Source organism: Pleurodeles waltl, chromosome 9 (genome assembly GCF_031143425.1).
Source record: "Pleurodeles waltl isolate 20211129_DDA chromosome 9, aPleWal1.hap1.20221129, whole genome shotgun sequence".
Classification (NCBI taxonomy): Eukaryota; Metazoa; Chordata; class Amphibia; order Caudata; family Salamandridae; genus Pleurodeles; species Pleurodeles waltl.
Window position 1 is genome coordinate 1,193,724,244 of NC_090448.1, and position 14,911 is coordinate 1,193,739,154.

The 14,911-nt window shown below is 47.0% G+C and overlaps 1 protein-coding gene across 1 annotated transcript in view; it reads right to left on the bottom strand.

Moving 5' to 3' along the window:
• Positions 1-14,911, bottom strand: part of FSIP1 (fibrous sheath interacting protein 1) — a 577,935-nt gene that overhangs the window by 507,455 nt on the left and 55,569 nt on the right. Inside the window, exon 2 of the mRNA XM_069209159.1 lies at positions 6,785-6,959. Coding sequence (XP_069065260.1) covers positions 6,785-6,949 — 165 coding nt within the window. The 5' untranslated portion in view covers positions 6,950-6,959. The remainder of the gene's footprint in view (positions 1-6,784; positions 6,960-14,911) is intronic.

Consider the following 14,911-nt stretch of genomic DNA (forward strand, 5'->3'; position numbering starts at 1 on the left):
TTTGTGTACATATAGTTTGTGTATATTACTTACCTCCTAAGTGAGGTATCCTCTGAGATACTTTTGGCATATTGTCACTAAAATAAAGTACCTTTATTTTTATTAACTCGGAGTATTGTATTTTCTTATGATATTGTGCTATATGATATAAGTGGTATAGTAGGAGCTTTGCATGTCTCCTAGTTCAGCCTAAGCTGCTTTGCCATAGCTACCTCTATCAGCCTAAGCTGCTAGAAACACCTCTCTTCTACTAATAAGGGATAACTGGACCTGGCACAACGTGTAAGTACCACAAGGTACCCACTATAAGCCAGGCCAGCCTCCTACATGAGGGCACCCCTGCACTAGCAGAGGTGCCCCCACGACCTCCAGGACCATTTTCCCGGACTTAGTGAGTGCGGGGATGCAATTTGACATGTGTACTGGACATAGGTCACTACCTATATCCAGCTAGATAATGATAACTCCGAACATAGGCATGTTTGGTATCAAACATGTTGGAATCATACCCTAATGCTTTTACAAGCATTGGTTGTATGATTCCATGCACTCTGGGGGCTCCTTAGAGGACCCCCACTACTGCCATTTCAGGCTTCTGAGGGTTTCCAGGCAGCCCAAGTTGATGCCACCTCACAGACAGGTTTCTGCCCTCCTGTTGCTTGAAACGCTCGAGCCCAGGAAGGCAGAACAAAGGATTTCATTTGGGAGAGGGGTGTTGCACCCTCTCCCTTTGGAAATAGGTGTTACAGGCTTGCGGGGAGTAGCCTCCCCAAGCCACTGGAAATGCTTTGAAGGGCACATTTGGTGCCCTTCTTGCATAAAACAGTCTACACCGGTTCAGGGACACCCAGTCCCTGCTCTGGCGCGAAACTGGACAAAGGAAAGGGGAGTAACCACTCCCCTGCCCATCATCACACCAGGGGTGGTGCCCAGAGTTCCTCCAGTGTGTCCCAGGGTTTTGCCATCTTGGATTCAAGGTTGGCAGGGAACTCTGGGAGCGTCTGAGTGGCCAGTGCCAGCAGGTGACATCACAGCCCTGACCTGATAGATGCTTACCTAGTTAGGTGACCAATCCCCCTTTCAGGGCTATTTAGGGTCTCTCTTTTGGGTGGCTCCTCAGATTAGGATTGCAAGACTCCAGCAGGAATTTTCAGCACTCTCCACTTCGACTTCACACCGAAGAAACTGCGTCTGGACTCTTCGGGACCCTACAAGCTGCAACAAAGAAGCAAAGACGCCTTTTGCAACATTGTATCGCCGGCTCCTGCCAGCAACTGCAACTGTTCCCAGTCATGCATCCTCTGAGGACAGTCAGTCTTCAGCCTGCACCAGAAGGAAAAAGGAATCTACCTTGGGGTGAAGGAGTCACTTCCCTGCTTCAGGAGGCACCAACTGCAACGACGACCAGCTGCGTGGATCCCCTCTCCTGCTGAGCTGTTTAGATCCTGCATCATGGGTGGTGGACTGAAGTGGTCCGGACGGCCCTTTCTTCCAACTATCCAACTTTGGCTGAGGTAACAGCTTGATTCCCCATGCAAGACAGTACCTCCGTGCACTGTGTGTTTTGCAGCTGCCAAGGCTTGTTGGCATCCTTCCTCCAAGTCCTTCGTGCATCTTGTAGCTCCGGCCTCCAGCACTCCATCCTGCCGCGCACAGCTTCCCTAGAGGTTCTCCGGCAGTGTGGGAGCCTTTGTCATAGTCCTGCGTGGCCCTCTTCCGCAATTTTCTTGTCCCTGTGCTGTGGGACTTCTGTGTGCGCAACCTGGTCTTCTGAGGGCTCTCTGAGTTGCTGAGGGCCCCTCTGACTCCCACTCCTAGATAGAGTCCACTTGGTCCTTCCTGGTCCTGGGCAGCGCCATTTTCCGATAAGCGCGAGCTGTGCGTGTGCCAAGGCTTGTAGGTGGACTCCAGCGACGCAAACCAGACTGCAATCCTCCATCTGGGATGGGACATCACTTGCACCCTCCAGGAACCCAACTTCATCTTCTTGGGTGCAGTACTGGCTTTTCTCCTTCACTGGTGGTTCTTCTTTTGTCCCTTCATGCGGGTTAGCAGGGGCTCCTGCTCTTCCTGGATTCTTCTGTGCTTCTTGGACTTGGTCCCCTTCTTCCACAGGTTCTCCGGTCTAGGAATCCACTGCTGGTGTCTTGCAGTCTCTTCTGGGTTTTGCATAATTTTTCATCTTTTTTCTGTGTCTGTTCTGGGAAAGTTACTGTAATTTACTTCTGCTTTCCTGGTCACTGCGGTGGGTTGTTGTAGGAGGCTGGCCTGGCTTGTAGTGGGTACCAAGGGGTACTTACACTCTGTACCAGGTCCAGTTATCCCTTATTAGTGTAGAAGAGGTGTTTATAGCAGCATAGGCTGATAGAAGGTAGCTATAGCAGAGCAGCTTAGGCTGAACTAGGAGACATGCAAAGCTCCTACTATACCACTGGTGTCATACGCACAATATCACAAGAAAACACAATACACAGATATACTAAAAATAAAGGTACTTTATTTTTATGACAATATGCCAAAAGTATCTCAGTGAGTACCCTCAGTATGAGGATACCAAATATACACAAGATTTATGTACCTGCTAACCAGGACTCCAGTGTTCATGCTCTCTTGGGTTCCAAATTTGTCCTTACATACTGGTAATCCAATACTTCACTACAAATTGGCATACTGGTGCCCCCTAATAAGTCCCTAGTACATGGTATCTAGGTGCCCAGGGCATTGGGGTTCCAGGGGATCGCTATGGGCTGCAGCATTACTTTTGCCACCCATAGGGAGCGCATGCAAAGGCTTCTACAAGACTGCCATTGCAGCCTGTTTGAAATAGTGCAAGCACTATTTCACAGCCATTTTCACTACACCAGGTCACTTATAAGTCCCCTATATGGCAGGCCTTCAGACCTTGAAGGCTGGGTGCAAAGTACCTGTGTGTGAGGGCACCCCTGCATTAGCAGAGGTGCTCCCACATCGTCCAGGCCCATTTTGTCAGACTTCGTGAGTGCGGGGAACGACATTTCAAGTGTGCAATAGACATAGGTCAATACCTATGTCCAGCTTCACAATGGTAACTCCGAATATGGCCATGTAAGGTGTCTAACAGTTGGGAACTTTACCCCAATACTAATTCCAGTATTGGTTGCACAATCCCATGCACTCTGAGGGCTCCACACTGGGCCCCCAGTACAGCCATCCCAGCCTTCTGAGGTTTTCCAGGCAGCCCCAGCTGCTGCCACCTCACAGACTGGCTTCTGCCCTCTTGGGGCTTGAGCAGCTCATTCCCAGGAAGGCAGAACAAAGCATTTCCTTTGGAAGAGGGGTGCTAAACCCTCTCCCTTTGGAAATAGGTGTTACAGGCATGGGACGGGGTATCCTCCCAGAGCCTCTGGAAACGCTTTGAAGGGCACGGATGGTGCCCTCCTTGAATAATCCAGTCTACACTGATTCAGGGAGCCCCAGTCCCTGCTCTGGCACGAAACTGGACAAAGGAAAGGGGCGTGACCTGTCCTTCACCACCCTCCAGAGTGTCCCTGGGTTTTGCCATCTTAGATTCCAAGGTTGTGGGGCACTCTGGGGGCATCAGAGTGGCCAGCGCCAGCAGGTGACGTGAGAGACCTCTCCAGATAGGTGCTTACCTGGTTAGGTGACCAATCCCCCTCTCAGGGCTATTTAGGGTATCTCCTCTGGGTGTTTCGTCAGATTCTGATTGCAAGACTCCAGCAGGAATCCTCTGCATCCATTACTTCATCTTCTACCGACGGATCAGCCGCTGACCACTCCAGAAACTCTACAACTTGCAGCAAAGAAACAAAGACGACTTCTGCAGCCTTGTAACTTCAGCTCCTGCCAGCAACTGCAACAGTTTCCAGGTCGTGCATCCTCCGAGGACTGCCCGTCTTCAGCCTGCACCAGAAGAACAGAAGGAATCTCCTGTGGAGTGACGGAGTCACTTCCCTGCTTCAGCAGGCACCTCTCCGCAGCGACGACCAGTGGTGTGGGTCCCCTCTCCAGATGAGACGTGGATCCAGCAACACAGGTGGTGGATTAAAGTGACTCCGACAGTCCCAGTGTCCAGCTGTCCAACTTTGGTGAAGGTAAGAGCTTGCCTACCCACGCAAGACGGTACCCTGTGCACTGCATAACTTGCAGTTTGCTAAGGCTTGTGTGCGACCTGCCAAGAAGTTCTTCATGCACAGCACAGCTTAGGCCCTAAGCATTCCATCCTGCGACAAAACAGGACATAGGATAACCAGGAAAGGAGTACAGGTCGGTGCAAGGAGAGTGCAAAGTCCGGGAGGCAGGTATAAAGAGGTCAGAAAGGCTGTGGAATTCAGGAATCACGACAGAGAACAGAATACCACAACCAGGGTGTGATCAGTGCAGGGTTTGGAGACAAAAAGGGCTAGAGCGACCACCTTGCATCAGGAAGATGGTGCAGAAACCTGGTCTGGAATATAAAGTGAATCTGGGACTGCACGTTGTACTAATGTCCATAATCCTATTCAGTGAAAATGGCAGTACCCGAGAGGGCCTTCATGAGCACCACCCAGTGATCTGATGGTAAAAGCCTAACAGAAAATGTATTTTTTAGCGGCTCCTATAACTGAAATCGTGAATATTGTGCTAGTGTTATATTTTGGCAACTGTAAAAACCTTAATAAAGGACTGTTTTAAGAAAAGTGGGCATTTTATCCATAAATGTTATTGAACGTAGCATATAAGGTATTAAATTTCAAGTCTGTGGATATACTGCTAAATGTAGGGAATCATAGGATTTTAAAGATGCTGCTCATTTTCCAGTTCTACAGAAATCAAGTAGAAACTATGCTCATCTTCTGCAAAAGCGCATCGAGGGACACAGGATGAGGTGGCTTAGCGCATCGAGGGACACAGGATGAGGTGGCTTAGCGCATCGAGGCACACAGGATGAGGTGGCTTAGCGCATCGAGGCACACAGGATGAGGTGGCTTAGCGCATCGAGGGGCACAGGATGAGGTGGCTTAGCGCATCGAGGGGCACAGGATGAGGTGGCTTAGCGCATCGAGGGGCACAGGATGAGGTGGCTTAGCGCATCGAGGGGCACAGGATGAGGTGGCTTAGCGCATCGAGGGGCACAGGATGAGGTGGCTTAGCGCATCGAGGGACACAGGATGAGGTGGCTTAGCGCATCGAGGGACACAGGATGAGGTGGCTTAGCGCATCGAGGGACACAGGATGAGGTGGCTTAGCGCATCGAGGGACACAGGATGAGGTGGCTTAGCGCATCGAGGGACACAGGATGAGGTGGCTTAGCGCATCGAGGGACACAGGATGAGAAGGCTTAGCGCATTGAGGGACACAGGATGAGGTGGCTTAGCGCATCGAGGGACACAGGATGAGGTGGCTTAGCGCATCGAGGGGCACAGGATGAGGTGGCTTAGCGCATCGAGGGACACAGGATGAGGTGGCTTAGCGCATCGAGGGACACAGGATGAGGTGGCTTAGCGCATCGAGGGACACAGGATGAGGTGGCTTAGCGCATCGAGGGACACAGGATGAGGTAGTTATTCAATGCTTAGGGAGCTGTTTAGTTGTATTAGCATTCATCAATATATTTATGTTTCTTTATGTTTACCCGTTAAAGCACGGATTGTCGGTTATACAGAGATATAACTAAGCTCATGATTTCACAATTAAAGTTATGTTATGTAATTCAATGCCAACTTACTTAAGGCATCTATTTCTCTGTCTTGTAGAGCTGCACTACACTATGCAGACCTCCTTGATACCAGAAGTGACAAGGCGGAGTGTGCAGTCCCACGCCTATTTTTCTCTTATCCCACTGTCCGTCCCCGCTTCTACCCTAGGTTCTCATGTCTTGGAGTAAGTGATCTCTGGTGGAGGAAGTGCAAGACGGAAAAGAATATCACTTTCGTTGGATGTTGCGCAGGAGGTCAGTGCAACCTGGCAGACTGTCGTTTGATCAGCCGTTGTGGATCACAGAACTGGGTTATGGCACTGCCTAAAAAGCAGCAGCACGGAGCGGTCCAACGACTCAACAGATCTCATAGAAGAGTCAGACAAACCAAAACTTCAGAACTCGGATTAAGTTAGTCTTCAATCATTTACCATGTTGATGATCCTTCTTTACAATACATTAATTTTGCAGTTCCAAACAAATCCTACGTCAATGTGGTCCTTTGGCCCAGTAAGTCAAATTACTTCTCCTCATGTACATCACAGTGAAAGAATGGTGACATCATAGCAGCATACCAACAACCTCAGGATAGAGAGCGTTGGCTCCCTCTGCTAGCCAGTGCCCTTTTCAAAACCAGCTGCATCGTTTACAAAGCCATCACCACCACCACCCTGCTTATAATGCAGACAAGCTCATCATTTGTTGTCATTCTCTGCACACCTACAGCCATTGCACCATTGGAGGCTTAAAAAGTGTAAAAGAAAAAAAATGCTGCTCCAATTTCAGAAATAGTTGAAGACAAAACTCTTCAGAGAACACTACATCACTATGCATTAACTGTTCACAACCCAACTTCCTCTTCTATTCTGCAATGGTTTTAAGTTTGTGTTTAACCATTTACAGTGCTCTGCTGCCTTTTGGCAATGTTTGCACTATACAAATAGCAATATACATACATATATGCAATATTAAAAGCAAGGCACCCTTCCCTGCATGGCTGCACATCTCAGAGGTCATATCTAGGTGTGCGAAAGCCTCAATTACCTCTAATTTAGTTCTTTCGAATACACAAATGAATCCTCCTTTCACTAAGATGTTAAGTTACTATACCTTTGAGAGGCTTGGCTCTGGGGGAAGCACTTCCAAAGACCCGACAACCAAATTCAACTTTGGTTTCTCTGATGAAGATGCAGTGGAAGCTCGGCTTCCAGAACGGGATCTGGAGATTGAAGCAGGTCTTGAAATTTCATCCAGACTCCCTTTCACAATATCCATCACTGGAAGTCTACAAGGAAAAAAAAGGGAGGGAATAACATCAAACAGCTGGAGTGCAGAGTCTCAAGACGAACCAAACGGATTTTACCAAACAAGTATTCCAAACCAAACTAATGGGGAGGAGTAAGGTGGTATTTTAAACGTTTAAAGAATAAAAGAAAGTATTATGATGTATGTGTTTTGCCTTTGCTCATACTTTGCAAAAGCTGTATAAAGGTTGGAATGTAGACTATAAATGTGTCAAGAACTCTGGTGTAAATAGCTCCTGTCGCTGGTGGAGATGGACTATTTTTATGATGTCCGAACTTCCTTACAATGACGTTGTGTGGGGTGCACCACTTCCAGAACACCTTCACGTGTCTGGTGATTATACAGTTTGAGAACAAGCAAGAGACAGCTATGGAACTAAGCATGGAGAAAGCATGCAGACACCATCTGGAAGATTGATGGAAGGGAAAATATATTGTTTGGAGAACTTTGACTGGAAACAAAACTGATCGGCACGTCTGTCAAGGCTGGGTAGGTAAATTCTGTGGTAGTTGGTGCTACAAGCATCCATATGTACTGGCATGTGATTTCCGAGGCTTCCAGTGCATGCAGTGAGGATTTGGAGGGGGAATAAGTTGATTCTCATGCAGGCTTGGTACTGGAACCACATCCTCCACTGCTTGCAACAGAAATGAGAAATGGTAGCACCGAGTCTGTAGTCAATAGTCTTGTGCTGCATTCTGTGCCCTCGTGCCTTGCTATTGCATTTTGATATGGCGCAATAACGGGATCCGTTTGACGAGTCAGTGGGGAGACCTGCATTAGGAAGCACAAAATAAACCCCAATCTTCTGTCAGTCTTGTGCAATATTTGATCAATTGTTAAAATGGAATGAGATTTGTCAACCGCACTAAGCCCGAAGGCATCAAAGTGTTAATACCAGTATGGAAAGCAACTGTGAAAACCAGAGAGCAACAATCATGGAAGGACGAAAGCCAGGTTTTCAGTTGCTTACTGAACACCACAAAGGAGTCCAACCTCTCAATGTGTGCTGGCAAGGTGTTCCCCTAGTTTAGCTGCTGCTACCGTTAAGGAGCGGCTGCCCCACATGGCTTTAAGAAATCTGGAGATGGTGACATTCCTAAGAGAGGGTGATCTAAGCTGTCTTTTAGCATTGGTCTCAAACACCCAGGCCCTGGCTGGTGGAGAGCCAAATGGACCATTGTAGGAGGCTGGACTGGCTTGTAGTGAGTACCAGGGGGTACTTACACCTTGCACCAGACCCAGTTATCCCTTATTAGTGTATAGGGTGTCTAGCAGCATAGGCTGATAGATAATGGTAGCTTAGCAGAGCAGCTTAGGCTGAACTAGGAGACGAGTGAAGCTCCTACAGTACCACTAATGTCACTTGCACAATATCATAAGAAAACACAATACACAGTTATACTAAAAATAAAGGTACTTTATTTTTATGACAATATGCCAAAGTATCTCAGAGTGTACCCTCAGTGAGAGGATAGGAAATATACACAAGATATATATACACAATACCAAAAATATGCAGTATAGTCTTAGAAAACAGTGCAAACAATGTATAGTTACAATAGGATGCAATGGGGACACATAGGGATAGGGGCAACACAAACCATATACTCCAAAAGTGGAATGCGAACCACGAATGGACCCCAAACCTATGTGACCTTGTAGAGGGTCGCTGGGACTATTAGAAAATAGTGAGGGTTAGAAAAATAGCCCACCCCAAGACCCTGAAAAGTGAGTGCAAAGTGCACTAAAGTTCCCCAAAGGACAAAGAAGTCGTGATAGGGGAATACTGCAGGAAAGACACAAACCAGCAATGCAACAACGATGGATTTCCAGTCGAGGGTACCTGTGGAACAAGGGGACCAAGTCCAAAAGTCACAAGCAAGTCGGAGATGGGCAGATGCCCAGGAAATGCCAGCTGTGGGTGCAAAGAAGCTTCTACTGGACAGGAGAAGCTAAGGTTTCTGCAGGAACGACAAGGGCTAGAGACTTCCTCTTTGGAGGACGGATCCCTCACGCCGTGGAGAGTCGTGCAGAAGTGTTTTCCCGCCAAAAGACCGCCAACAAGCCTTGCTAGCTGCAAATCGTGCGGTTAGTGTTTTTGGACGCTGCTGTGGCCCAGGAGGGACCAGGATGTCGCAAATTGCGCCAGGAGACAGAGGGGACGTCGAACAAGACAAGGAGCCCTCTCAGCAGCAGGTAGCACCCGGAGAAGTGACAGAAACAGGCACTACGAGGATGCGTGAAACGGTGCTCACCCGAAGTTGCACAAAGGAGTCCCACGTCGCCGGAGACCAACTTAGAAAGTCGTGCAATGCAGGTTAGAGTGCCGTGGACACAGGCTTGGCTGTGCACAAAGGATTTCCGCCGGAAGTGCACAGGGGCCGGAGTAGCTGCAAAAGTCGCGGTTCCCAGCAATGCAGTCTGGCGGGGGAGGCAAGGACTTACCTCCACCAAACTTGGACTGAAGAGTCACTGGACTGTGGGGGTCACTTGGACAGAGTTGCTGGATTCGAGGGACCTCGCTCGTCGTGCTGAGAGGAGACCCAAGGGACCGGTGATGCAGTTCTTTGGTGCCTGCGGTTGCAGGGGGACGATTCCGTCGACCCACGGGAGATTTCTTCGGAGCTTCTAGTGCAGAGAGGAGGCAGACTACCCCCACAGCATGCACCACCAGGAAAACAGTCGAGAAGGCGGCAGGATCAGCGTTACAGAGTTGTAGTAGTCGTCTTTGCTACTATGTTGCAGTTTTGCAGGCTTCCAGCGGGGTCAGCAGTCGATTCCTTGGCAGAAGGTGAAGAGAGAGATGCAGAGGAACTCGGATGAGCTCTTGCATTCGTTATCTAAAGTTTCCCCAGAGACAGAGACCCTAAATAGCCAGAAAAGAGGGTTTGGCTACCTAGGAGAGAGGATAGGCTAGCAACACCTGAAGGAGCCTATCAGAAGGAGTCTCTGACGTCACCTGGTGGCACTGGCCACTCAGAGCAGTCCAGTGTGCCAGCAGCACCTCTGTTTCCAAGATGGCAGAGGTCTGGAGCACACTGGAGGAGCTCTGGACACCTCCCAGGGGAGGTGCAGGTAAGGGGAGTGGTCACTCCCCTTTCCTTTGTCCAGTTTCGCGCCAGAGCAGGGCTAAGGGGTCCCCTGAACCGGTGTAGACTGGCTTATGCAGAATTGGGCACATCTGTGCCCAAGAAAGCATTTCCAGAGGCTGGGGGAGACTACTCCTCCCCTGCCTTCACACCATTTTCCAAAGGGAGAGGGTGTAACACCCTCTCTCAGAGGAAGTCCTTTGTTCTGCCATCCTGGGACAAGCCTGGCTTGACCCCAGGAGGGCAGAAACCTGTCTGAAGGGTTGGCAGCAGCAGCAGCTGCAGTGAAAGCCCAGGAAAGGCAGTTTGGCAGTACCAGGGTCTGTGCTACAGACCACTGGTATCATGGGATTGTGCCAACTATGCCAGGATGGCATAGAGGGGGCAATTCCATGATCATAGACATGTTACATGGCCATATTCGGAGTTACCATTGTGAAGCTACATATAGGTAGTGACCTATATGTAGTGCACGCGTGTAATGGTGTCACCGCACTCACAAAGTCCAGGGAATTGGCCCTGAACAATGTGGGGGCACCTTGGCTAGTGCCAGGGTGCCCTCACACTAAGTAACTTTGCACCTAACCTTTACCAGGTAAAGGTTAGACATATAGGTGACTTATAGGTTACTTAAGTGCAGTGTAAAATGGCTGTGAAATAACGTGGACGTTATTTCACTCAGGCTGCAGTGGCAGGCCTGTGTAAGAATTGTCAGAGCTCCTTATGGGTGGCAAAAGAAATGCTGCAGCCCATAGGGATCTCCTGGAACCCCAATACCCTGGGTACCTCAGTACCATATACTAGGGAATTAGAAGGGTGTTCCAGTAAGCCAATGTGAATTGGTAAAATTGGTCACTAGCCTATTAGTGACAATTTGGAAAGAAATGAGAGAGCATAACCACTGAGGTTCTGGTTAGCAGAGCCTCAGTGAGACAGTTAGTCACTACACAGGTAACACATTCAGGCACACTTATGAGCACTGGGGCCCTGGCTGGCAGGGTCCCAGTGACACATACAACTAAAACAACATATATACAGTGAAAAATGGGGGTAACATGCCAGGCAAGATGGTACTTTCCTACAACCATGCAAAGCGCTTTATATATCACTTTCTTTCTAACGGCAGCCAATGAATGGAGCACAAGGTGTTTAGATACATTGAGTACCAGGCGGGCTGCTGCACTCTGAATGACCTGTAGTCTGTTCAGCAAGGACTGATTGTATTCAGGTATAAAGAGACGCAATAGTCTATGAGCGATGTAATTAAGGCAATAAATAATGCTATTCTGAGTTCAGATGGATTAATTGGAAAGATCTTTTTTCAGGGTTTTGATAACGAAAAAAACAGAACTCATAGTCCTACTGACCCAGGGGTCAAATCTGTGAGTATTATCAAACATAACCCCCAGATTTTTAGCAGAAACATCTGGTAAGGGTAAAAGGCCACAGGTCTCTGGTCACCAGAGTTCTGACCACACTGTGTGTTGTGCCCCAAAAACCAAGATCTCTGTCTTTTTGGCATTCAATCTTAAGCAATTTCCAGGGATTAATGCCCTTCATAAAGTTTGAACTCATGTGCTACCAGCGGCAGATCATTTCATATAGAGACGATGAGCCGCATAGGACAACACCTGAAAGCGGAAGGAATCCATGACTTCAGCAAGGGGCGCAATATATTGGTCGAATACAGTGGAAATGAGGCAGGATCCTTGTGGAACTCCGCAAGGAAGCTGAAGCACCTCTGCTTTGAAATTACCGCAACTGACTATTTGAGTCCTATTAGTCCAGAGCAGTATTCTTCAGCCCTGCTTGATGTAATCTTTGAACTAAGAGGGATGGGGATATTGCATCAAATGCCACAGACCGATCCAACATTACCAAGATTTCAGCTGCTCCTTGATCTACTTGGCAACTGATGGAATCTGCAGCAGCAACCAATGCCGACTAAGTGTTGTGACCTGTTTGGAACTTGTTCTGTGAAGGATCCAATTGGTCCTGGCCAGAAATAAACTCAGACAATTCCTGGTTGATATCTTTTTCAAGGGTGTTTGCTGGTGCTCGCAGAAGAGAGATTGGGCAAAGATTTTTGAAGTCCTCTGGGTCTCCTTAAGATTTTTTTGTGAAAGGGAATGACTACTACTTCCTTTCAAAGTCGGGGATACACACCCGTTGTTGCTATCTGAAGACCCTTACCAAAAGGTCACAATCTGATCCAGAGTGAGTTGTAAAACTCTAGGACAGGGCTCATTGGGTGAATCTGATTTCATGTTCATGAGAAAAGTTTATTTTTGTTATTACAAAACTCCATTTTTAAATACAAAGTATGAAATATCAAACAAGAAAATTATTCCAGGGTCTTTCACTAAGTATTATTTGGCTCATGAAAGTTCTATCATCCAGTCCTCATTGCTGAATCGGGTAACTGACATCCAGATGACGTCAAGATGGGAAAGCTCAGCCATGGTTCCCCGCACTGTTGGCACTCTAGTGCAACTGCCCTCTGCAAATTCCTTCATTCTGGGAACTGCTAACAGATCCAGTAAGTCTCCCCGCCCCTTGATACCGTTGGGGCAGCTAGTGTTAGTGACTTTGAGAATTTAAGGAGACAATGGGAAGTGTCCGCACTTTCGAAACAGGCTTCTTTCCATCTCTAATAATCTTGGTTGTACAACACTCAAAAAGAGAATCTTCAGCCTGACAAAGATGGTTTGGTTGGTGTAGCGAATGAGACTTTGAACCCGTGGCAGAAGAAGTGCGCTTCGTGGGAAACGTCTTTTTGCCACAGTCAGAGAGCGGTTTGGCATACATGTTGGGTAATAATTTGAGCTCAGCCATTTCCTATGGTTATGTCTCAGTGGACAGCAAACCAGTAGACGAACATCCCTTGAACTGTAAACTCTTAAGAGGTATGAGATTAGTTGATCCTCCCAAACCCAAATAATCTGTTTTATAGGATGTGTTATGGCAGGTTTGACAAACTGGCCTGCTAATGAAGAGTTATCAAGAAAACAACTTCTGTAAAGCTGAACACTGTCTTGTGTCTCACCTCATTTTGTGTAGAAGAGTTTCAAATATCAAGGCTCTCAACTTAGCAGGTAGAGAATTTTCTTCTTCAGGAATATTTTTTACTATTTGTTTTGCTTAACTGCTGACTGAGCCAAAATACACACTGAGAGGAGTAGAAAAGATTCTATGGAATGCACCTCTTAATCTGAAGAAAACATTATATATTTTTGCAAGGCTTGTGAAGGAAGGCGTGTATAGCCAAAAGTGTACTTTTAAGATCTGCAACAATGAAGTAATACTCAATACAAAGAATCTTCAATCTATAAACAGCAAATGTATACATGCAAGGATACAAACACTTATATTGATAGATATATATATATATTCGTACACAATGCAAAGCAAATAATTAATAAAAATGCATCACCGTAGGGCCTGTCTGGTGCTTCATCTTTCTCCTGCCTGCAAGTCGTTGACCCCAGTTTGACCGCAACAAGAAAGAGAGATCTCTACCCTCACGGGAAATATATCGGCCATTCAACGTCTAAATCCTGATTGAGGTCTCTGAATCATCACATCATCAATGTAATGGGTCAATTGCACAACTGGAATGACAGATACTTCATCCAACTGCTCTGCCACCAGCCGGTGACAGATAGTGGGACTAAGTATGTACCCTTGAGGCAAAGATAACATTCGGAACTGTCTTCCGCAGTGGGAAAATGGAAATTGTTCTTGACATTCTGGCGCCAAGGGTATAGAGAAGAACATGTTGGCAATATCGATGGTGGCATATCATGTCCTTGTATGTTTCTGTATTCGTTCAATCAAAGTGATGGTGTCGGGGACTGCAGCTGTAAAAGGGGGTGTATGTTTATTCAGCTCGCGATAATCAATTGTCATTCTGTATTGCCTGTCAGGACGTTTAACCAGCCAGAGGGGACTGTTCCATTCAGTAGTAGTTGGAGCTCTTACACCAGTCTCAATCAAGTCTTTTATAGTTTCACTTATTTCATTATGCCCTCCAGGAATGCAGTACTGTTTCAAATTAATTACTTTAGTTGCCAAGGGCACCTTCACTGGGGATCAAATGACCCACTTTCATGGCTGCCACTGAAATGTATCTTTTTGTTCCAAACTGATAACAACCATCATCCAGATACAAAGTCATTCCTTTCAAATGTCAATTCCTAGTGTGTATTCCAAAAGAGGTAAAGTTAGCACAGTATATTCACTTTTTGCTGTTCTCCCTATTTTCATTTGTACTGTGGTTTGCACAGCGATGGTCTGCCTTCCCCACGCCCCTGTGATGATGTGATGCAGTCCATTAAACTTCCTAGGGTTTCCATAAATCAAAGAGGCCTCCGACCCAGTGTCAACTAAGGCTCGAACATTTTGCACATTTTTGTGTTTCCAATGTATTTCTAATGAAACATAAGGTCTCTTATCTTGACGAGACCAACTCTGTACTGGAGTTTGACCAGTTTCCTAGTCTGATTTAAACCTGTCAACGTTTGCCCAAGTCTGGATATATGCTTTCATATTTGCGAGCAGGCTCGCCCCCGTCCCTGTTCTCAAAAGTTAACCAGTCACTGTCCAGGCTTTTCTTTTTTTTTCTTTTTCTCTTTTTTTTTTTCTCTCTCTCTCTCTCGGAAACATTTCTCTCCTTTTCATTTCCTTCCCCTGATAACTGTGACTGGCTCTGCATTTCACGCTTGTCATCTTGCTTGTTTACCTTTCTGTTGACTTCCTTTCGATCCAAACCTCTTTTACGGTACAATTTCCACAGGCTTTTGGTATCTATCCCATCAACCTGTTCTTTCTTGACACAATC